At 42.9% G+C, this 23,084-nt stretch overlaps 2 protein-coding genes across 3 annotated transcripts; both read left to right on the top strand.

Annotated features, from left to right (window-relative positions):
- Positions 1 to 6,008: 6,008 nt before the first annotated feature.
- On the top strand, positions 6,009 to 14,397 carry notum2 (notum pectinacetylesterase 2). Of its 2 annotated transcripts, XM_035638572.2 has the most exons (13): positions 6,009 to 6,801; positions 8,283 to 8,347; positions 8,501 to 8,828; positions 9,014 to 9,066; positions 9,398 to 9,493; positions 9,597 to 9,657; positions 10,181 to 10,293; positions 10,603 to 10,705; positions 11,087 to 11,275; positions 11,431 to 11,531; positions 12,157 to 12,304; positions 12,386 to 12,433; positions 12,945 to 14,397. In XM_035638572.2, the coding sequence occupies exons 3-13, from the start codon at positions 8,503 to 8,505 to the stop codon at positions 13,246 to 13,248; spliced, it is 1,542 nt and encodes a 513-aa protein (XP_035494465.2). In that variant the 5' UTR covers positions 6,009 to 6,801; positions 8,283 to 8,347; positions 8,501 to 8,502; the 3' UTR covers positions 13,249 to 14,397. The 2 variants fall into 2 exon arrangements, with proteins under 2 accessions (XP_035494465.2, XP_035494466.2); XM_035638573.2 differs by lacking the exon at positions 6,009 to 6,801 and having other exon boundaries at positions 8,042 to 8,347.
- A 1,091-nt stretch (positions 14,398 to 15,488) lies between these two features.
- On the top strand, positions 15,489 to 19,356 carry rps15a (ribosomal protein S15a). Its single transcript, XM_035638079.1, has 5 exons — positions 15,489 to 15,636; positions 16,573 to 16,710; positions 16,956 to 17,035; positions 17,429 to 17,514; positions 19,220 to 19,356. The coding sequence occupies exons 1-5, from the start codon at positions 15,534 to 15,536 to the stop codon at positions 19,311 to 19,313; spliced, it is 501 nt and encodes a 166-aa protein (XP_035493972.1). The 5' UTR covers positions 15,489 to 15,533; the 3' UTR covers positions 19,314 to 19,356.
- The last annotated feature ends 3,728 nt before the right edge of the window (positions 19,357 to 23,084 follow it).

Below are 23,084 nucleotides of genomic sequence, written 5' to 3'. Positions count from 1 at the left end.
CCCTTCAAGTTGTCACATCAATGTCTGCACTCGAAGTGTCTTACGGAGGTGAGCTGTTACCCAGGTTCACACGCTCTGTGATCTATTTTGCCTAGCATGAGGTCAAAGGAGTTATTTCAGCTCTGGTGGGTTTGCATATCGGATTTGACCTCTGGGGTTAATGAGCCGTATGGCCTCCATTCCTTAAAAATATGCTCGATCTGTACCGTCCATCAGTCCAAGTAAAAGCTGGAGTTAGGCTACCCCCCGCCCCGCAGTCTTGGTCAGTGATCACAGGACACTCTTAACATTTCTTCATACAATAAAATGTTCATCACTTAATCAGAATTAATCAGTTGGACTTCTACCAATTCTTTTAACTTGTATTAGTGTTTGTACGAATAAATTCTTTGTTGTATTGACATGATATGAATTGGTTAGTGTATGCTGCAACAATTGTTTCTCCTTTTTAAGATTATAAAAGCATTCTCACTTTCTTACCTGTACTAAATCAAATTTGTTGTGTTGTGACAAGGACAAAAAACCCGGCACGAAACGCACTATAATGGTCACCTATCACTGTCTCATGTTGCTCATGCCTCCCGTTGATTATGCAATATGAGACAGTGGACGGCTCTGCAAATCAAAGGTAGAGCATCATTCATTGTCTCAGCCCCAGATTAATGGCGCTGACAGTTTCATAGTGAGGTGCAACCATTTAAATAAAGCAACAGATGCACAGCTCCATCTGTAGTACCATTTTGGGTGACGAAATGATACCAGTAAATAAACATGACTCAGTCCCAGTGCCAGTATTAATACCCATAAACCATCAACTCTACGTCTAACTCAGCTGCCATGTAGTACAAGTACATCGGACAGCTTGATTCCGCGTCTATCTATGGCCGTCAGGAGTCCATGTCGATTGTTTAGGTTCTTTTCTCAGAATCACGTCCAAAGGAATCTGCTGAAACATCGACTGAGAAATTGGCAGCAAGAATTTGAAGAGGGCAATAAAACTTAACTAAACGAGGACTGTCTTTCTACCCGTGAATAATTGTGGTTGTAAATTTTGAGCAGCACGAATGATACAAATCCCTATAAGTCATAAAAGCTTTCGGATACAGATTGTATTGCTTCTTGGCTTGGATATATTCAGACTGTCAGTCATTTGTGGGATTTATAAGTAATAGGTAGCATAAGCTCCATCTGTAGCATTGAGAAACCACGGGGGAATGAGGAGATATTGTTTCAAGTTTGAATCAGCAGCTTGGAATATGATAGTATTTATTTGATGTCTCACAACTTGTCAAAGTGTTTTCTTTCAGATTTTGTAAATGCACTTATATGCAAGGAATTTAAATCTTAGTCCCTTTAAAATAATGGATTATACAGAATCACCCTTTAAACAAACATACCCCTGTTCTCTGATGATACATAAGCATGCCTTCTGGGAAGCCAGACGTGAGCTGTAAGACAAATGATCATCTCCAGGACAGTTTTGGACATGTGCACAAGCCATTCAATAACGTTTATCCGTCCAGCCCACAATGCACAGCACGTTTAGAAAATCATTGAATGCCCAGTGCAGTATTCTTCACTTTCTCCTTGAAGGCATGATTTACCTATCTTTGTGCATTTTGATTGCGTTCCTATTCAAATTTATTCCAGTCATATGCCTCATAATTCATTGTTCCATTCAACAGCATTGTCTGCAAAGTAAACAGCTCTCTTAAGTATAAAACCATGACAAACATTATAATTAATTCACTTTGGTTCCAGAAATAAAAATCCAAGCACATGCATTGCAAAGCACATTACATCCAGTTTGTTTATCAGTAAAAAAAAGAAAAAAAGTGTAAAGGGCGCCCTGGTACCGTAACGGCTGACACATAACTACATAACTGCAATGGCCACAAGTTTGACCCCTGACCTTTGCTGCATGTCGTGCCCCACTCTCTCTCCCCATGTTTCCTATTTATCTCAACCCTGACTTTCAAAAAAAAATGAAAGTCAAGCCAAGAAATAGTCTGGCACCCAACCCTCTGCAAAAAAAATGTGGGTTTTTTGCAAAGAACATACAACAAGATGTCGACTCTTAGTGCTAAGCTGAGGTAGCCAGCTGCTGCCTGTAGCTTCACATTCGCCGTACGGACATGGGAGTAGTACCAGACTTCTTATCTTCACACTGGCATACAACTGCTTGCATTTCGCAGCCCACAGCTTCCCTTTTTACAAAGAATAATTGTCTTTAGTAACTCATACCCGCAATCACTTTCTCTTTCTTTTAATCTGCCAAGAATATAATTACTTACTAAGTCCCTCATGCTGCTAAATCTGTCGGCCTTGGGAGGAAAAAATTTAAATAAGCATTGCATCCTGGCGTGGCACGGCTAAGCACGGATTCAACATGCACTCTGGCAACATGATGATGTTATGTTTTGTCCGATGAGCTCAGCCCAGTCAAATGCTTGGAGTGATAAAGCTAACACAGATGATAACTGTCATGTCACCATAAATTTGATGTGCATACATATTAGAGTATGCATCCTTGACCCTTTAACAAGGGGTTCCCAGAAGTGTGGGGCCATGAGCTGAACCGACTCATTTCAGCTTTGATATACAGTACCTCTGGTTATCCAGGTCAACTACTCACAAACAGCAGTGCGGCCACGCACCATCAGACAGGCCGCTCTATAAATAGTGAACAGCAAACATTTTTACTGTCCTGCGGTATGTCTGTACATATACATGTATGTACGCATACATACAGTACATACTGTATGTGATGTCACTGTATACTTTGGATAGCTGTGCTTCACGTAGTGGCTCAGTTAAGTAAATCTCAAACGCAGTTTGTTCTCATATGCATTTATTTTCATCTGTCATTTAGCTGAGAAGTAAATACATATTCAGTTGCTGTGCTGAAAGGCATGCTACATACTATATACTATGCACATGAGCATGTGACTACTCAAACCTGTGATCAAATCTTTCGGCTGACAGAGGGGTGTGTGGCCTGAAAGAGTTGTGACCACGTGTCCACGTGTCTTCACAGTGTGAAGTGACAACACATGATGCACAGAGCTGACATCACTTCGGCTGGAATCTGTGATTTACGGCCTGTCACATAGTGCCGCCTACCAAGCCGCTTTGGAGAAAGGAACAAAAAAAAAAACCCCAACAAGGTCATTTTTCATGGAAGGTTCATCCGTATGTAATCTCTAACATTGAATTCCGTCCTGACAAACTGTGTGTCACACCCTGTTCATATCACCAAAGGTCCATTTTAACCAACAGGCACACAGCAAAGGTAAAGCAACCCTGATCATGGTATTGATATTAAACAGGTGTACGTACAATTTGTTTCTTTAGCTGTTTCAATACGCTTTGTAAAATATAGATCTACAGCACATGGACATTGACACAAAGCCAAACGACTTTTAAGTGAGATTACACTACAGAATTTCTAATATATGGAGAGCTTCCATTCTCACAACGGGATTAATAGGGAGTGGATAGGCTCTCCATTGACAGGCTCCAGTAACACTTTAAATGTAAATATATTTGTTCATGTGAATGTTCTGTAACTGTAATTTTTACATGAGGTCGATATGAAGACCTTAAATTGACACAACGGACAAAATCTCTGCCTGATCATGCCGGCGTTCCACATTTTGGTCCCAACCAGAATATCTCACCATCTACAGGAAACGTTGAATCTCAGTGGTGTCTCAGTTTTTAATTAGTCCATTCCTTTTTTTGGCCCAATACCTAACATGATGGTGAACATGGTAAACATTAGCCTGAACCTTAGCACGATGAAGTTGGCGTTCAGCTCCACGTACATCCTTGCAGAGCTGCTAGCTCGGCTGTCCTGCTGTCAATTTACTGAGATTAGCCTTTTGTCCTGCTGGCTCATGCACTAAAGTTTTTCTGACTTTTTTTTCCTACATTAGGTGACATTTGTGCGTATCCACTCTTATCAGATGGGGCTTGCACAGGGCTTACTATACGTGAGGGACCTAGTGTCGCATGCCGTAGATGAGCATGGTGTGGCCCCCTCCCCTGGGAGATCCATCACTGCCCTGACAGGCCCGGTGGTTCATCCAGCATGACTGCAAGGCCACGTTGCTGCTCCACTGTGTCATGAGCCCAAAAGACACGCTGTTCACTCAAGCACAGTATGTCGCCCGCCTCTTCAAAAACAGGTGGCCCACATAGGCAACCGGAGAGTAATCAAGGCCTATAGAACCCATGTAAAGTGTGTAATTTAGGTTGAAGTGCAAAGCAGCAAACAACTGTTAACTGTGTTGAAGTCCTTGAGAAAAAACAAAGATTTCCAAATGGTACCTCCCCTCAGATGGGGAAAGCCAATGTTTTGGGACAAACACAGGAATATGTCATGTGCACTGATATTTAGTTCATTTGTACACATTTGGTAATACAGATTTTTGCGATATGATGCTCTTCTTTGGCTGTTTAGGCTTGTGGTTGTGGCATTCCTTTACTAAGATGAAGATGTGTCTGGCACGCCAGTTAGGTGGACAGAACACATAGTTGGTTGTTAGAGGAGCTGCGGCTTCTCGCAGCACACATTATTACTTGTCACCTATCCTTTTCTGTGGCTGTTAGATCACTCCCCGGCAAACCCTCCTGAATCCAACACTTTGAATCCCCTGCCATCCCTCCATTCATCACTTTGATGCATCGGCGGTGTGCATAAGGTTTCCACGCAAGGCCTCTTAACACCTGGTTGTAGGGATAGATTTGCCCAACCCACCTGCTCTCCTCCTGCAGTGACTCAGCACTTTACACCGATCCCACTAAGACCCCGTCTGTCTTCCTCTCAGATTGAATGGAGTGCGCTGGCAGTGTTACTCTGGCCATGTCTCTGTCCCTCGTCTAAGGCTCGTTTTCATGTGGCTCGCACAAATGCCACTCTAATCTCCTATTAATCATGGGCCTCTTTCCCCAGCTATGCCCTCCACTGCTGGTGACAACATAGATTCGGAGTGATGCTTTTGCAGATTGTCACATTACATGCAACACGGCAAGCGGAGCTCCAAGGCATTGACTGTGGATGGAGCAGAGCTTTATTTAAAGGTTTTCTTGTTTTACATACACAACATAGCTGTTTTCATTTGTATCAAATCAGGGTGTCTGTGGATTGGACCACTCCCTGGGTTTCAATCTGTTGTTCATGTGGTTGGATTTTATAGTTATTACCTGTGGGTCGCAACCTTTCTGCACTGCGTGGAGACCTAAGAATCCAGCGTATGACTGTTGCCTCTGGCTTGTTGTTCTTTGAAGCTATCAGCAGACAAATATTCCAGCTCACGGCCGGGGCCCTCAGATATCGAGGCCGGTGATGACACACATGCTCAGCAGACAAAGTGCCCGGACCACCCGGGCTCTAGGTGTCCTGACCTTGGAGGTTGGCTGTGAAAAATAACAACACAGGGGAGAAAGAATGCCTCCTATGCTGCACAAGGGGTCAAGCTGCTGCCCCTGTCAGAGTGAAGTTCGATATGCGCCCTGAGCCTCATATGGGTGCAAAATGTTTGTTTTTCAAAGGTAAAGAGTCAAATGTAATAGACTCCAGACTTTTGGTGTGTGTGGCATGTGGTTGTATCTGTAGACGCTGATAGGGACGATGTTTGTCCCAGTACACGCTCTGGAGCTTGAACCACTAGAGGTGTAGAGAACAAATTCACTTTAATCCATTGATCTGAAGCCTGCCCCGAAAAACGTATCATTCTGTCCAATCCCATATCAAAGAAAAACAAAATAGCAGCAATGCCGTCTGTCTGTTCGTGACATTCTGGCGAAACAGTGATAGATTTATTGCAACTTCTTTCGTTTTTCAGCTATTTGAGGTATCTGTTAAACAGATTGTTGCATTGATTTCTGGGAAGACAGATGGTGGTGTGCATGCCTCAAGACAACTGCAGGAATGAAGAATTGTTCAGCTCGGTAGATCAAATTCAGTATAGTGATGTCCTTAGGGTGCATTTTTATTGTAGGTGCATACGATCTCAAAGACATATTTTTGAGTAGCTTTGTTTTCTTTCTGGCCATAGTTGAAAGTAGCTAAAACAGCATGAAATGCTTGAAAATGGGACAAGAATACCACTTTTTCTCCCTGCCAAAGCAATGAGACAAACCTTGATAAATCTGTCTGCCTTATTTGAGTCTTTAAATGGTTTGCTCATTATTGCGGATAAATGCTGCATGCTTTTGCTAAACAAGATGAATAATCCTCAACACACACATCCAGAATAAATACTTCTAGTTTTTTCCCCATTTTATTTTCCACCGTTGGACTTAATCATTTGTGCATTCAAATTGAAACTGCTGCACTGCCCTTCATGTGTTTCATAGTTCAAGTTTGAATGTAGGTTAAACCTGCTGTCAGTGTGTCTAGTTTTCTGAAGAGGATGTGAATTGAAACTTTATCGCCTTTACTATAGTGTAATTATTCTTGTCTTCTGTGCTGAGCTCATTCTCAGCCCTCATGCCACCCTGCAGCCCTTTCAGTCCCAGCAGCTCACTAATGCCCTGTGCAGCCTCTGGCCTCCCGAGTGATCATTATTGGCCGTGATTGACACGTTGGGATGGTGTGCATTTCATTGATGAGAATTTTAGAGCCCTGGGGCTCGTGATCTTTCAGGGATCGGTGCTCCGTCACCCTACAACCATCCCAGGGGGGACAGTCACAGATCGGTTTCAAATACTCTGCCTCTTTCTTCACCAAAGGCAAACTAACCTAAACTGCCATCCAGGAGTCTGCAGAGGACAACCTGTAGGAAGCAACTGTAGGTAAAGACACTTTCCACCATGCATGGGACCTTTCAATCTGAAGGATAGAAATGCTTTCACCTGAGTTTCTTTATTTGGAATATTGAAACTTTTATCTCTGGTGATGAACCGAAGACTAGAATGATGAATGCGATCTAAGAATCTAAGAGTGGAATTAGCAGGATGCTGTATCGGTTTCATCCTTATAATACAGAACTTCTTTAACAATCTTCCTTTCAAGGTAACTTATATCTTTGTATCCCAGGAACAGCATGGATTTTGTTTCATTTTTACTATATACCAGTTTAAGATTAATAAACCTCTTATGTAATGCATTACAGGAGAACAGTCATTTCTCAGTGAATATTTAAAAAGAGTCTGTGACAAGAATAAAATAGTATCATCTGTGTAAAAATGTAATTAGCAATTACATAAGGATATTTCAAGTAGCCTGTTTGAGTTGATAAAATTCTTTTAGAGCATGTTAGTAATAGTAGCTGGCCTATATCCATCCAACAAGTAACTAAAAGATTTCAATCAGACTTGGTTGAGCCAGTTTTTTTCTAACTCTAAAAATGGAAACAAAACATATTTTTTATTTCCTTTCTAATTTTGACTTATTCCCCCTTTGTGTAATAATGCTATTTTTTTATATTAAATCAAAGAATATACAGATAAATAGCTTTATACTTGTTTAAGAATATTTTTTTTAAATCACTGCAAATAACTCCCTGTTTTGGATGTGGCATGAAAAACAAACAGGACCAAACTCCTCGTTATGTAATGGTTGTTCTCTCGTAGATTAACACAGTGCATTAAGGTTGTTATCGAAGAGCTATTGTTCGGAAAATGTTCTGTTATTGTAACTTACAATATTGAGACTTGTTTAACAAAGCTTGAGAAATGCATAATCCTGGTGCCACAGCCAACCAGACTGTCCGCCTGTGCCATGAGAGTGTCCACTAAATTGTTGTTCAATTCGAGAACCCCGCAGTACTATTCTTTGTTGTGTCGCACAGTGCTTCAGGTGTGTGCTCCAATGACCTCTGGGTCACATAGCACACAGAGAGGGCCCTGCAGTTATCCCATAGATTTTTTATCAAAACACTGGCAATCAGAGGTAGATGGTGGGAGGGAGAAGACGAGTGGGGAATTGGAAGGAGAGCTTGTTCTTGAGCCGTGGTCAGATGGGAGAGCGCTGGGGTGGTGGGTGGGTGCAACGAATTGAAATATGTTGAAGAGACGCGTGTGTTATCTTTTCTCCTCGCCAATGGCCCTCCAGTACCTCCCCTTGTGGTGTGTCCTCAGCAGTTTCATCTCAGGGTCTGGCAGGAGATGGATGAGAAAACAGGAGGAAATCTGATCCATATGGTGGCACTATAAAGCTCACCGCTGATTTGCAGGCTTCATCAAAACCTGGTCAAGACTTCATCACTAATCGTGACTGGCATCGTTCTCTCACACCTGGTCGCTGCGCTCTGAACTTTTCAATCCTCCCTCAGCAGCACCAGTGATCTGCCGGACTCCAGAGGTGCCTCAGCAACAGGCTTCAACGCTTCTTAGAGAGGTAAGTTCATTTCTAGGTTGAAAAGTGATGGATTTCATTTAGACCACAAGTTATGCATACTGAGATTAAAAGATGTGCTTAAGAAGCCAGATCATGATTAAGTTATAGTGAATGAATGTTTGAATTTATCTTTTTTTTGTCGTGCTGCCACAGATATGAAGATACTGGGCCAGATTGCTTTCTTGCTTCTGCTTGGGGGAATCTGGTGTCAGAACAACCGTAATGCGAAAGCCGGTGGCAAGTCCACCAAGAGGTCTGGTGGGAACCAAGGAGGTGATGGTGGCCAGTCACCCCCCACTGTTGAACTGACTCCTGGAAGCACTGGAGGCTCTGGAAGCACGAGAGGCACTGCTGGTGGTACAGCTGAAGCCGGACGGGAGGGCGCTGCGGGAGCCCGAGCACCTGGACAGCAGACAGATGATATGAGGCTGTACTTCCTCAAGAACACCCAAGTTACATGCAATGATGGAACAGCAGCTGGGTGCGATTTTCTCATATTTTCTCTCCCTTGTTTTCCTGAAACTGACTGAGATGGAAAACTGGATGGTCAAATTTGTTTACTGATGAATACAGTGATTTCAGTAGCTTCATTGAGCATCCTAATGTCCACACAGGGCTGATTTCCCCTCACCATCTCCTCAATCCTGTTTGTTTGTGGTTCTGCAGGTTTTACCTCAAGGAGTTCAGAGGAAGCCGCCGATGGCTGTTATTTCTGGAAGGTGAGTTTTTTTCAGAACCCAACTGGTTAATTTTGGTCCCCAAAGGTCGGCTGGTTTTGGCGCAATGCCCCCATTGGAATTTTGATGGGGATGTCATCTTGTCGTGTCATCTTCTGTTTTCCTCCTTTAACAGACATAGTATAGAGGAAGTTTGCTTGACTTTACTGAGGTTGTTGTGCATGAAAGTAAAAAAGTGAAAGTATGGTATAGTCTTGTTAGCAGACCAGACTACAAGCTCATTACTTTCCTTCTCCGTTCCTCACAGGCCTCTATGATCGGCTAACAACGGTCTCCCTTGTGAATGTCTAATATTAGTGTCTATTATTTTTAGGCGGCTGGTGCTGCTACAGCAAAGAGACCTGCGATTCCAGGTACCAAAATATCCAGCGACTGATGAGCTCATCAGGTTGGCCCCAAACAAAAAGAGGTAGGTCAGGCGGCCATGTTTTAAAAAGGAGTGTTACTTTCTTTAGGTTATCTTTAGTGAGACAAGACGCTGTCAGTCTGATCTCTGATTGCTGGATTGACAGGAACTGGAATACTGTCTCCTCAAGCAGAAGAAAACGCTCACTGGCATAATGCAAACATTGTGTAAGTACCTGTGTGTCCTTCCTATGTGTGTTTTATTGTTGTGTCTACAGAGTGACGGCTGCCATTTGTGACAACGTTCGCAGTTATGTAGACATTAAATTATATCATTATCATGAAAATGCAGCAGGAAATTTCTTTTGTTTGTGCCTCTAGATGTGTTCTTATAGCTTCACTCATTGCATTTTTTTTTGGCACCTGTGGAGATGTGGAACAAAATGCCCCACAAAGCTGAGGGGAACTGCACAGAGAGATGAAAATTCTCAAAGAGTGACACATTTACTGTTATTGATATTTAAAAAATATGTTTCTCAGTGCAGCTTTGATGTGAGACTCTTTAGTTGCTTCAGCTTTACTTGGTCTGGTATGGCCGGCGGCTTATAGTGGCTGAAACATAGGGTCCCAATATATAACAGAAAAGGCCACCTGCAGCCTGAGGTGATTTTTACAGAGGAGAAAACGATTTGTTTTGATGGCCTCAAGGTTTTTTGTTTAACAAATGTGAGATTGTCTCCCTTTTTGGCAGATTCATCCCGTACTGTTCCAGTGATGTATGGAGTGGTACTGGGCCGGCTCCGACCCCTCCTCCCCGGCCACGACAAGGCAGAGAGAAAGAAAGAGAGAGGAGCGCAAATGCAAGTAAGTTTCTTATCCTTCTAGATGTGCGGGGGCAGCTGCGGTTCAGGAGAGAAAATGGGTTGTCCACTTATCGGAAGGTCAGTGGTTCGGGCCCTGGCCCCTCCAGTATGCATGTTGAGGTGTCCCTGGGAGCCTCCAACTGCTCCTGATGTACCATTGGTGTGTGTATATTAGTGACACACTATATGTATAACACAAGCACTGTGTGAATGAGTAATGTAAATGCAGTCCATTTTCAAAACACAATAGATTTAACTTTTCTGTCTGTTATGCTCGAAATATGTAATGTTGTTGTGTTGTTGTTACCAGCTGAGTACACCTTCATGGGATCCCTGATCATCCGCGAGGTCATCAAAGACCTCATCCCCAAAGGAATCAAGCAGGCCAAGGTTGTAATGCTGTCTGGCTCGAGGTGAGCTTGTTTCATCGCCAGCTCTGATGCTGACCTGAGCCTGCATCCCCTCTCCCATCTCCATGCCTACCATTAAACATGAGAAGCCCTATTCTGGGTGCATCCTCTTGTCAACAATAAATATGTTTACCGTCAACTGTGAAGAATGACATAATGTTTATTAACGGGCCTTGCCCTGTAATGGTGAACATTCCTCCCATGTTAGCAACATGGTTGTTAGGACACCCCCAGGTCCTAAAACGGGATCCACTGTCTGGATGCAGAGCTGCTAAATTTTCACTTCCCCGCCCTTACTTGTCATGCACTGTCATTTTGACACCCCTAATATTAACATGTCTCTCGGAGCCAAACTATTAATTGATGTTTTTGGCTCCCCTGAAGTGCTGGCGGTACAGGTGTTTTGCTGAACATCGAGAGGGTGGCCAGTCAGCTGGAGCAGCTCGGTGCTGAGGCTCAGGTCCGAGGCCTTGTGGACTCCGGCTGGTTTATAGAGAGCAAGCAGCAGAGGTCGCCCAACTGTCCCGAGACTGTCTCCTGCTCGCCCGAAGATGCCATCAAGATAGGACTCAGGTGAAGACAATTTCATGCTAGAGAGAGTCGCTTTTTATAGGCCAAGCGTAGAATTTGAAACACGCTCTTTTACTGTGCTGTTCGATTGGGTTTTACAGTATAAATTTGTAAGCAGTACATTGTGTGGGTGTGAAATGTTTGTGTTTTTCTCCCAGACTGTGGAACGGGGTTGTGCCTGATAGGTGTCGGCAGCTCTATAAGAAAGGAGAGGAGTGGCAGTGCTTCTTTGGACACAGACTCTACTCTACCTTGACCTGTGAGTGCTGGTTGATACCAAGGTTTATCAAATGCTATATAATGGACTTGAGATGTTTTAGAAGTAAGGTGCACATTAATATGAGAGCTGTGATTTTAAGTTTCTCCGATTGTTGGTGAAAACCCCTTGAGAAACTTAATCTGACATTTGAGCTTAAAAACCCATGTGTAGAATTTGACGTGGGGATACAGATAATGAATGTAAGTCCAATAGCCTTTCTCCCATTAGGTCTGTTTTGGTCTCTTCCATCTCCTGAGGGAAATATCTGGCTCTTTAGCTGCTAAATGCTCCATTTCATTCACCAGCTAGAGCCTCAATTTGTCTCTCTGCTGTTTAGTGTTATAAGCAGGTAGCCCGCAACTGCCATCTGCCTTTAGAAACAATGTTAATGTGAGCTGTCAATCAACTGAAACAGTAAGGCCGCAGACTTGTGTAACTAAAACAAGCTGTTAAACATTGTAAGACTGAGGAGAACTGAAGAGTGATCGAGCGATAACTCTTTGTGGGGTCGTCACAACGAGCGACTCTGTTCACATTATACATAGCAACACATTTGACCCACTGTTAACATAGAAACATATGGATCAGAGCAGCTTTAATGTTGAACTCTTCCTGCTCCCTGCAGCCCCCCTGTTTGTTGTGCAGTGGCTGTTCGATGAGGAGCAGCTTAGGGTGGAGAACATCTACATCGGAGGACAGAGTCTGTCTGAGGTGCAGTGGCAGTACATACAGAACCTGGGCACGGAGCTCAAGAACTCCCTGAGAGATGTCACGTGAGTTCCCTGCAACTTATTTGGAACAGCATATTGCAATAACAAGAAATGTCTGTAATCTTCTATGTGTTTTTTTTCCAGGGCTGTATTTGCTCCGTCTTGCCTGTCCCACACAGTGCTTACTAAAAGGTAAGAATGGTTATGTGACTCGTGAATGCACTCTGACACTTGCCATCCCTGGTTCACCCTCGCATATTCCAGTGGCCATCTTTACCTACTGAGCTAATGCTGCTGTTTCTGCTCGCCCGTTCATCATGCCACATTCTTCGTGTCACCAAATGCTATTTCACACTTTCCCTAACCTCTCGGTAGTACCCCTTGAACACATGGACATTGGTAGGTCAGTGCAGTCTTGGCTAAGTTGACATCATCAGTCTAAGTTGTAATGAGTGTACTTATTCTGGTTGTGCGCTGATAGTGCAGTGATGTAACACTTGTTGCACCTAGACAATGAGCCAAAAGTGCTTCATACCAAACTGACCAATACTGATTTGACCATGAAATGGCTGATTACACTTTTTCTGGTCCACGGTTACGAATCCAACAGTCTCATCTAGTCTTTTGCTTCTTTCACAAACTTTGCCTCTGTCTCTGTTTATTTATTTATTTCCCTGACATCTCTGTGTCGTTCTTCATCTAGTAACTGGATGAGTTACCAAGTGAGAGGCACTTCTCTGCCGAGGGCCCTGCACTGCTGGGACCGGAGTCTGGAGGCAACGCGCAACAACAGGACGCCTGCCAAAGGTTGTCCTTTCCATCTGGTCGACACCTGCCAGTGGCCCCAGTGCAACCCCACCTGCCCAGCCTTGGTTGACCAGGCCACCCAGCAGGAGCTTACCCTGCTCCAGATGCTAGTCGCCATGGGCCTTGACCTCCAGAGGCTGGGCTTGGATCCCCAGGGAGATGAGGTTCCTCTGGCCAGCATGGTCAGCAATGGTGGCTAAGTGGGAAGTAGGGAAGCAGCCTATGAGATAGCCAGGCAAAGGCTTAACAGAGGAAAAAAATGTGTTGAAATTTTAATGTAACCATAGAAATAGTACAGAAATCTGGTTACTACGTTTTGTGCTGCTCAGCATTCCATTACGCTCCATGTGTCTGTTAAATTGGTGGCTGGTGGGTATGTCGATGTGTCTGGGTCTGAGTGGTTTGGCTCTCCCTCTACTGGACATCGGAGGAAAGAGCTTTAGGCCCGAACTAAAGGGGTTTCACTTATTCTGGTTGAAGAGCTTTACATTTTTTAGCAGGTGGCTGGACATACTCTACCATCTACGGCTCAATTTCATCCTGATCACTCAACATGGAAATTTAACTTCAGAGCCAGCGGCACAAACATGTTGCTTAGACAGGACTGAGAGAAAGGAAACGTGTACAACATATACTGGAGTTGTTAGTGTTTGCTTTAAATAAAGGTTAATTTATTCTCTTTCTATCTAATAGTCAAACTTTCCTTATCATAGCAATTATTCAGGATGGGATGATTTTGATTCTGATTCTTACATAACAAAACACACTCACACTGATCCATTTACTTTTTGCACACATACTTACAAAGACAATGAGTTTTTGTGACATAGTTTTAGTCTTTAGCTCCTGATGCAATGCTAACAAATATAAATACATATTATTAAGTGTGACAAAAGTTATTGATATATTTGATATATTTCTGTGTAGGTCATGGGAGTTAATCTCTGTCCTATTACAATAATTTGTTCTCATTTATAGGGGACAATATTATTATTTTTTTTAAAATGTTACTTACTGTTGAACTATTTTGACAAAAGAAAAAGCTCCACAAAAAAAGACTACTACTATTCACCGCCCAACTTTTAAGATAATCTATATCCATATAAAATGACACAATACAGACTATGTATTGCAATTCTTCATCGTCAACATTTTAATACCAGCTTTTTTGTTGTTGTTGTTTTTTCCAGCCGTTTGTAGATGTTACTGTAACTGTGTGTTTTGAATTCTTCAAGCTACTGTAATAACTATGTCATATGATTAGGATTTGACTCAATTGTACCTGCTGGTAAAAGTAGTAGACTGAGTTATTGCACATGTTGAAGCAGGAAATAAAAAATATGAACTGGCTCTGACAATGTGAGGTCTGCATTTTTGCTTCACCCAAGTCTGTTTGTTCATTTTCGTTAAAAACAGTGTGATTTTTCTCAACTTCTGTCAGTTGACCTAATGAAAGGAAAATAACATTATTCATGCTTGATCTCCACACTACATGTTTAGATTTGATAATATATTAATGTCAGTGAGTACCTTTGAAATAGTTTGCACAGTAAATTCTATTCCTCAGCACAACTACGTTTTTAAAAGCAGAATTCTCAAATGTGCTCCACGGGGATCATCGTGTCCCCGGGCGCCTGCTAGCAAGTCTGGGAGCAGCAGAAAAACAACAGGGATGGGCTGTTGGATGTGGCATGATGAGAGAACTGTGCAGAAATTGTTCTTTTTGAAAATTGTACAGCCCTCATCTAAAATGAACCATATACTCCTGTTCTTGAACTGACAATGTGTTGCATGAACGGAATAGGCTGGACTTCATTGTTTATTATTCGGACAATGATCTTGCTTTCCAAATGTTGCACGTACAGTGTGCCTTCGGCAAATCTGACTCTCACCAGGCTACATAACTGTCATCAGCAATGCCTATGTGAGTCAATAAAAATCCTTTCTTTTGTACTGGTTTCTAACAAATCCAACAATTGGTTAAACCAAATTCATCAGAATGGTAAGACATAGATATATTACTACTCAACTTCAGTCATGCTTTAAAATCTGATACTTGATAACTGAAGACATATGGTTACAAAATCAATATATTTTATATAATGTGGCCTAACAAAGTACAGTATTCCAAAAGCTCCATGTAGAGATAAAGGCAAAGAGGCAAAACATGACTCAAAATATACGCAATGAAACATTTCATACTTTCAAATTCTCAAGCGACATTACCGAAAAACTGGTAAATCTTCAAATTCTCTGTGTCGTTAACGTTGGTATGATTCTTCTTCTTGAGTTTTATTTTGGGCGGTTGGCAAACAACAAATTGGTGCATTACCGCCACCAACAAGTACGGAGTGTGGATCATCAGCGCTATTATATTACTCTATTCTTATTTTTTATAAATTAAACAAAAAAAACAAAAAACAAAACAAAAAAATACATTAGTATATACGGGGCACAACGATATATAAGCGACTGTATTTCCGTGATGGGGTGGCTCATCTTCACTCGAAAGCGTCTTCGATTTTTTTTTTCCCATATTGCATTGCGGGTTTTTTTCTACTTCCTCTTTCCGCCATATTGCAGAACCGGTAAGATGTCTTTTTGTACCGTCACCTTCAATCTTTTAAGTATCTGAAGCATCTGAAGGTTAAACATCGCACCGGTGTGATCATCTTGAGGCGAAATATCATAATAAAGATTCGGGACGATTATTGATTCGATTGGTGTAAGTAGCAAATGGCGGTTGGGCTTCAAATTTCATCGAAGCTGTCCCGCTGCCTGGCCCTGGGACTCGGTGCTTTGAGTGCGCGTCGGTGGGCTGTTAGCTTACGGCCTCAGAAATCTCTTTTCACCGTTAACGAGGGAGACTCGTAGGTTGTCCGCTGACGTCGGTGAGAGACACATTTTGTTGTACGCGGCCGGCCCCCGTGTTGACCGTTGTCTGTGCTACTGTTGCGCTCTACATGGCTAATGTAGCCGGCGAGGCTAGTTAGCTACTCTTGTCGGCTCACGGAGGACCATGCGTCGGTTGGAGGGAGTCTCGTCCGACTTGACTGCAACTGGAAGCAGCGCTGCCTGCCGCGTTCAGAAGTCTGCCGGCGTCGGTGAAACGTTCCTCTAACGTGGCGCGTTCGTTTGAGCGCAGTTGCTGAACACCTCCCGGTGACACCAACGGAAGTGTAGCGACTCGAACGGAGCCAAGCCAGGTCTGTGCTAACGGCACGCGAGTGCTTCAGGTTGTGCACCTTCAATTCAACTCGATCCGTAATGGTGGCGGGGTCCTGAGTGGAATGTGACCCCGTGCTCAAGGAAGAAGTGCTCCAGATGCACGAGGGACATCCTTTGGCAATGTGATAGCTCCGAATTGAAATGAGCTCTGCCCCTCCGGTCCGCTATACGTTGGTTTACGGTGTGAGGACATTGGGAAATTGTGGGATATGAAGTGAGGCACAGTGTGGTTGTTGTAAGTTTAAGCTAACAGGGCTCATGTTAAACACCTTGTCTCTCTCTCTCTGTGTCCACAGGCATCATGGTGCGCATGAACGTTCTCGCGGATGCCCTGAAGTGCATCAACAATGCAGAGAAGCGTGGGAAACGCCAGGTCCTCATCAGGCCCTGCTCCAAGGTTATTGTGCGCTTCCTCACCGTCATGATGAAGCACGGTGAGTCGCTGGTGACGCTAATACTGTGGCTATGTAAGAAGTAGTATTTCCACTACTGTGACCCAGCTAATGTGTGAGCTAGTGTAACAGTTGGGCAGGTCAACATGTCGCCATCGGGCTGAAAAGGTTCCATGGCTTTTAGAAATGGCTGCGGAACTTGGCGTCTCAGTTGGGCCAACTCTGAGCCGCTTTGCTCATGTGCGCGCTGTTTACTGAATGTTGACGTCCGTCACTTGTACCCACAGGTTACATTGGTGAGTTTGAGATCATCGATGACCATAGAGCTGGAAAAATTGTCGTCAATCTCACGGGCAGGCTGAACAAGGTAAAGTCTTGTTTGTTGACCAACCTCTTCATTTTACACTCATTATAAGAATATTGAAAATGATAAAATCAACTACATTTTTGCAGTGGCTGTGTTGGATTACATTAGGAATTGTGATTTTTAAAATATCATTACAGTTGCTTGTCTGTGCCCTCATGTCTGCAAACAGTTGTCTAAATGTCTCCTCAGACATAAAATATGAAATATTTTCTCGCAACCTTTATTATTTTAACTCTTTTAGTCAAAGTGGAGTCTTCATTGAACTTTTGAATGTGCCGAGGGGCATATTGAGGCTCAAACGGATGGTGCATGTAATAAACTTCAATCTGTCTGTATGGTGCTTTGTGTGTGTGGATGTGAAACATAAACCCGTGTTTCTTTTTATCTTTTCAGTGTGGTGTGATCAGTCCTCGTTTTGATCTCCAACTCAAGGACCTGGAGAAGTGGCAGAACAACCTGCTGCCCTCAAGACAGTTTGGGTGAGAATCCCCCACACGACTCTATTATACAGCTTTTTAGCTGAAATGTCATTGTAATGTATGTTGGAAATGAGTTAGAGGTGCAATAAGCGAATTTAAACCAATACACATTTTGTAAAAATCTGTATGATAACTCAGTCTGCTCGCTGTTGTTTGTGTGCGGGGAGAAAAAAAGTGCAGTCTTGGCTCTGTAAATTGGAAACAAAAAATGGTGCACACCACACAACACTGCAGTTTGTAAAAATCTCTCCCCAGCGTGGTAGCGAATGCGGTTTGGCCTAGCAGTTAGCTCGTCGGTCTCCCGTAACCGAGGCTGCAGGTTCGCGGCCCGGCCAGTGCAGTAAAATCAACAAGAAGAGAATCAAGCTTTCCCCAAAATCCCTTACTGCCCATTTAACAGAGTGAAGCTTGTTGGTGTTAGTCAGTCCAACAGACTCCAGTTGTTTGATCAGTGAGTTAACGCTGTGGTGCTCAACTTGCTTCCTGTCCCTTGTCCTTCCAATATGGATGATTTGAGATGTTTGGTATATTCAATCAAGAGCCTCGTGGATGGTTGAGTGTAAGCTCAGACTCAATTTGCCAATAATTTGTCCTTTTTTTGAATGCATTGATTTTTAACATTTTAATTATTGATATGCATCGTGTTGCTTTATGTTAGTGTCATAATGTGCCAGTCAGTCGTCTCTTTTACAGGGCTTAATGCTTCCTTATATCAAATGTAGGATTTTGATCAGTGGTTGTTTGATAGGGTCTCCAGAGTCATAGGGGGCTTAGAAGTACAGTCTCAAGTGAAACATCCAAGAGGAAGAAGCTGCGATGTACTGTTAAACACAGGATCGCTCTTGATACAGAACAGTTTATGGTATTTAAGGAGGACACAATAACGGTTTGACAAGTAGTCTTTGTTTTATACCACCTTGTCAACCCTTCACTGTTATTAAGTTTCTGCAGTGTCCATACAGTTTATAGAAAGACTTACTAAGTGGTACTCGTGGGATTGTCTTCCATATGAACATTATAGCACAATTATGGTGGGTAATTGACATGATTTGATTTGTGTGCCGAATCAGAACATGCAGCTCAGACGTTGATCATTTAACTTCAAAAGTAATTTAAATTGCCAGATTTTGATATAGTTTAACTTTAGTAGGCGGCACACTTCTGTTTTGTTGAACTGAGTTGGTGTTTTGATTATCTGAAAACGCTGTGAACTGCAGAAATTTTATTGTTGTGGAGTAGTGTGAAGTAAAGCTATTAAGTTTTGGTTTTTCAACTTTCTTTGTTACAGCTGGTCAGGAGTATCAAATAGTCGTGTGTTGAGGCTTTACCGCATTTTATAAATGGCAGTTTTTGTTTTTAGAGCATTTAGCAGAAACAGCCAATGGCATGGTAGTTTCATGATCTTGACATTGAGAATAACTATCAGGTTGGCATTGTGCGTAAATAATGCCAACCTATACAAACGTATACTTTGTTCTTTCAAACAAAGTATACAGAAATGATTTAGATTTTAGATTTGATCGCTGCTTGGCTGGCTTAGTTTTGTTCAGTGATCACCCGCCTGTAGCTGGTCATCGACGTGACGACGCGTTTGTTTTGTTGCTTTTGATTCATTTGCTCCCCCCACCCTCAGAAAAGCCCCCGTCTGTCTTAATGCTAACACTGATGGATCCACTCATAACATATTGACGTTTTGTCTCCACAGATACATTGTGCTGACCACCTCAGCTGGCATCATGGACCATGAAGAGGCCAGACGAAAACACACAGGAGGCAAAATCCTTGGATTCTTTTTCTAAAATGTAACAAACTGCAAATAAAAAAACCAACCAGGGAAAAACTGCTGGTCTGCTGTTGTTATTTCATATACACACTAGTCTGTAGAAATTTTTTTTTACAATGCCGCAGCTATTGTCGGAGGTTCAATAACTGATGATCAAATCATTGGGTGAACAGTCCAGGGTACACTTCTGCTCTTGAAACAGCATTTTATTCTGACATTAAATTCAGAAATGCATGGGTTAGACAAAAAGTCTAAAGTAACATGGGTATAATTGACACAAATGGCTCATAACATGGTGAACATGAGGAAAATAATCAGCCACAAACCGAATTTTGTGTACTGTGTCTTTATCCGATCAATCTGTTGCAGCAGGATGGCAGATATACCGGTCAAGAGCTAAACTTAATGTTCACGTCAAACATGAATATGGAAAATGAGTTTCATGAGTAATTCTGGAACTGTTGATTTGGGATGTTCACATTCAACCGTCTCCTGAACTGATTCAGAGTGTAGAGAATAAAAACAAAATAGCAAGTGAGAGGGAGGTTGGAGGAGAAGGACCAGACTGGTCAGATCACTTATAGACATAGTTTACTACCATCTTCTACTTCCAGTACAATAATGCACCAAGTCGCCTGAAACTGGTTTCATAAACATGACTGAGTTTAGAGACCTCCTCTGTCACCAGATGTGAATCCAGTAGAACACCTCTGGGATGTGGTGGAGCAGGAGATTGACCGCATGAATGAACAGCTGATAAATTTGCAAAAATGTCACCAAGAACTAAGGCTCCCAGAAAAATCCGTGCTACAATGCACAAATGAGACCAGACTCCAACAGGGGGAAGGAAGAATTCGTGAACGCTAGAAATTGAATTTAAGAAGAAAAAACTAGGTCGAACTCCATTAGTTTCAGCTATAACAAGTGTAAAATGAGCCTTAAATACAACAGTTTACTAAGACAATGAGATAACAGATCTTAAGCCAGAAGTCCAAATATGTGGCCTTACAGCAGGAACTAAAAACCAAAGCTTACTGTAAATGCGCAGACTCAGGATTCAATGATATTTAAATTTAGGAAACAACATGGGATGCATGTTCGACTGTGCGAGCATGAGGAAAATATAATCATGGATGTTTGTGACGGGAGTGAAGAGAGGAGTTGGATCTGCGGTCACTGCCATTTCACCTGAGGCGACCAGACTATAAGACCTAAGTCTTATTCCTGAAAAAAAATCATAATACATCAGTCGACCCACCAACAGCAGCTGATGAGGAAACGCACGTGGATGTCTGGTGCAGCCATACGAGGGCGCTTAACCTCCGAGGACCGACTCTCTGAACACTACGCACCCGACACTGAACCGAGCTCAAGCTCCAACTCCGGACCAAGCTCAAGCGAAATCCACACGGCGCAGTAGCCGTGCCCCCAGTGGCCATTAAGAGCTGCACGGCTGCCGGCGTGTAAAAGGCCCCCCTCTCACCACTCCGACCTTTTACCAGGGTCCTCTGTGTATTTCCTCGTGTCCCCCGGCCTCTCCTGAGCTCGGCTGCTGACCTCTACCCCGGACTCTGAAGAAAAGGGAGGCAACAGCCCGCTAATGCAGTAGCTCTGTCCAAGTGCTCCTCACGGGCCCAGCACGCCGACTGATTGCCTCCCTCGTGGCCCCACAGCACTTAAGCGCTGCCTTGTAAAAGGACGAAACAAACCTCTCTGCTTTTTTGCCGCTGCTGTTTTGAAAAGTGTGGGGACAGCAGCCATGAGAGCTGGAGAATTATGACTTTTTGTTGCTCTGTTGGCGCTGAGCCTTTTATGACATTGAAGCTATTGGGGGCAGACGTATTGGCTGCTAGCGTTACACTTAATTGTTCAGATGGCTCGTAAACAGTTTGATACTACTTGAGTGGGGAGATGCCACAGTGTCAGTGAGCTACTTTGCCATGCTCCGACTGACGGAGGCCGAGGTGTGAAAGAGCGACTTCCGCACCGGGACCCTATTGTGAGTATCAAATCTGTGAGAAGGTTTGAGAACTTCTGTCTCTTTTGTCTTTTTCTCCACTTTGAAATTATAAAAGGCTGTGAAAAGATTATCCGAAAGACAACTTCAGCCGAAATGCTGTCGGACGACAGGAGAGAGAGAGAAATACTTCCCTGCGGAATGAAAATCAGCTTTTGAAAAACAAATCGCTGGTGCTTTTCAGCATTTCAAGGACATTATACGTGATCACGTTTCCAATGGCTTATCGAGATGAGTATGTTACCCAAGAATAAAAATAAAAAAGGAAAATGCCACAAGAAAACTGCAGAGCTTTGAAATATCATGTAGGGATGTAATTACCAGAGGAGGTTCATACGATAAAGCATCGAACATTGTTATTTGACGTAAGAATGACAGAGGCAAGAAAAGAATGTTCTGCACTTGTACATTATGTTTGCTTGGTTTGATCCAGTAGATGAATTCCCACTGTTCTTACCAAACCTTTAACAGGATGAGAGAACCAAAAATAAAACCTCAGTCAAAAATCACGACCGTCCCATTTATATTATATTATTCATTGCATGTTCCTTGATATTAATGGGAAATAGTTCATCTAATTGATTCCTATGTTCTTGTTGATTTAATATTTCAGTCTTTAGTTCATGACCAAAGTGAGTTAAATGTCACCAGCTCGACAGAGCGGAGCGAATCTCGAGTGTCTGCGGCTCAGACACGACCAGGATTATCAAACACCAGACACATAGTCAAGTTTGAAAAATGATACAATTCCCCACTGTAAAAAAAATCCATTTATTGTAACTTAACTGCAGCTAATACCCAAATGAAGAAGCATTTTGAGAATCTAAAGCAGCTTCGTCTTTTTCCAGGACATTTTCAAGTCAAGTCAACTTTATTGTCAATTCCCGCAGTATGTTCCAGACATACAGAGGAATTGAGAACCGGTTTATCTCGGACCCACGGTGCAATAGTACAAAAAAAAAACAAGATGAGTAATATATACAATAAATAAATTCTAAATAGTGCAAAAGTAGGAGTAAGGCAAAACCACACGGTATGGTAAAAACTAAAGAGATTAAAATGTGCAATAGAAAGGAAATACTGTACAGTACGTGAAATATGCAGGAAACTAAATAAATAGAAGAAATTAAAAATGTGTAATATAAAGTTCCTCAGTGCAGATTGTGCAGATTGAATGTTATAAATGTAGAGGGCACTGATGAAAGTGGCAAAGTGTTCCTCAGAGTCTTTTCAACGGGACATGTTGTATGTCATTCATCCATCTTTTATTTGCATACAATTAGACGGAGGTGTTCCGGTATATAAACACAACTGTGACACTGAGTGCATTGGGAAAAAAAGCTCCTTCAATCTGACGACGGCTCGAGGAGGAAAACACCTGAAGTTGGAAAACACATATCTGCGAGGGCCTCCCCCTGCGTTTGTGCCGCGCTGATGGAGTCCGTTTGAAGACAATGTGCCGCCCTACATCTGGGGGAGCGGCGGCCCACAGCCTGGCAGCCTCCAACATTGCTTCCCCAGCCCTCGCCATATGTCGGCCGCATCCCTGAGATGCCCCTGAAGGGGTTTTCGAGCGCAACCGTGGAGGAGAAGGGGAGACGTGCGGCTCACAAAACAAACAGAATGCATTAATACCCAAACAAAAAGCCTGCTGTGTGGCCCGCTTTGATAGAGAGAGCCGGAGGCAGATGGGGGGCGGGGGGGCAACGTGGTCGTGTGTCTTTCTGAGCCTTTGTTGAACGTGTGGGACTGAAAATACTGTACTCGTGA

The sequence above is a fragment of the Scophthalmus maximus genome, chromosome 8 (assembly GCF_022379125.1).
Source record: "Scophthalmus maximus strain ysfricsl-2021 chromosome 8, ASM2237912v1, whole genome shotgun sequence".
NCBI classification, from domain to species: Eukaryota; Metazoa; Chordata; class Actinopteri; order Pleuronectiformes; family Scophthalmidae; genus Scophthalmus; species Scophthalmus maximus.
This window is presented reverse-complemented; position numbering and strand designations above follow the sequence as displayed.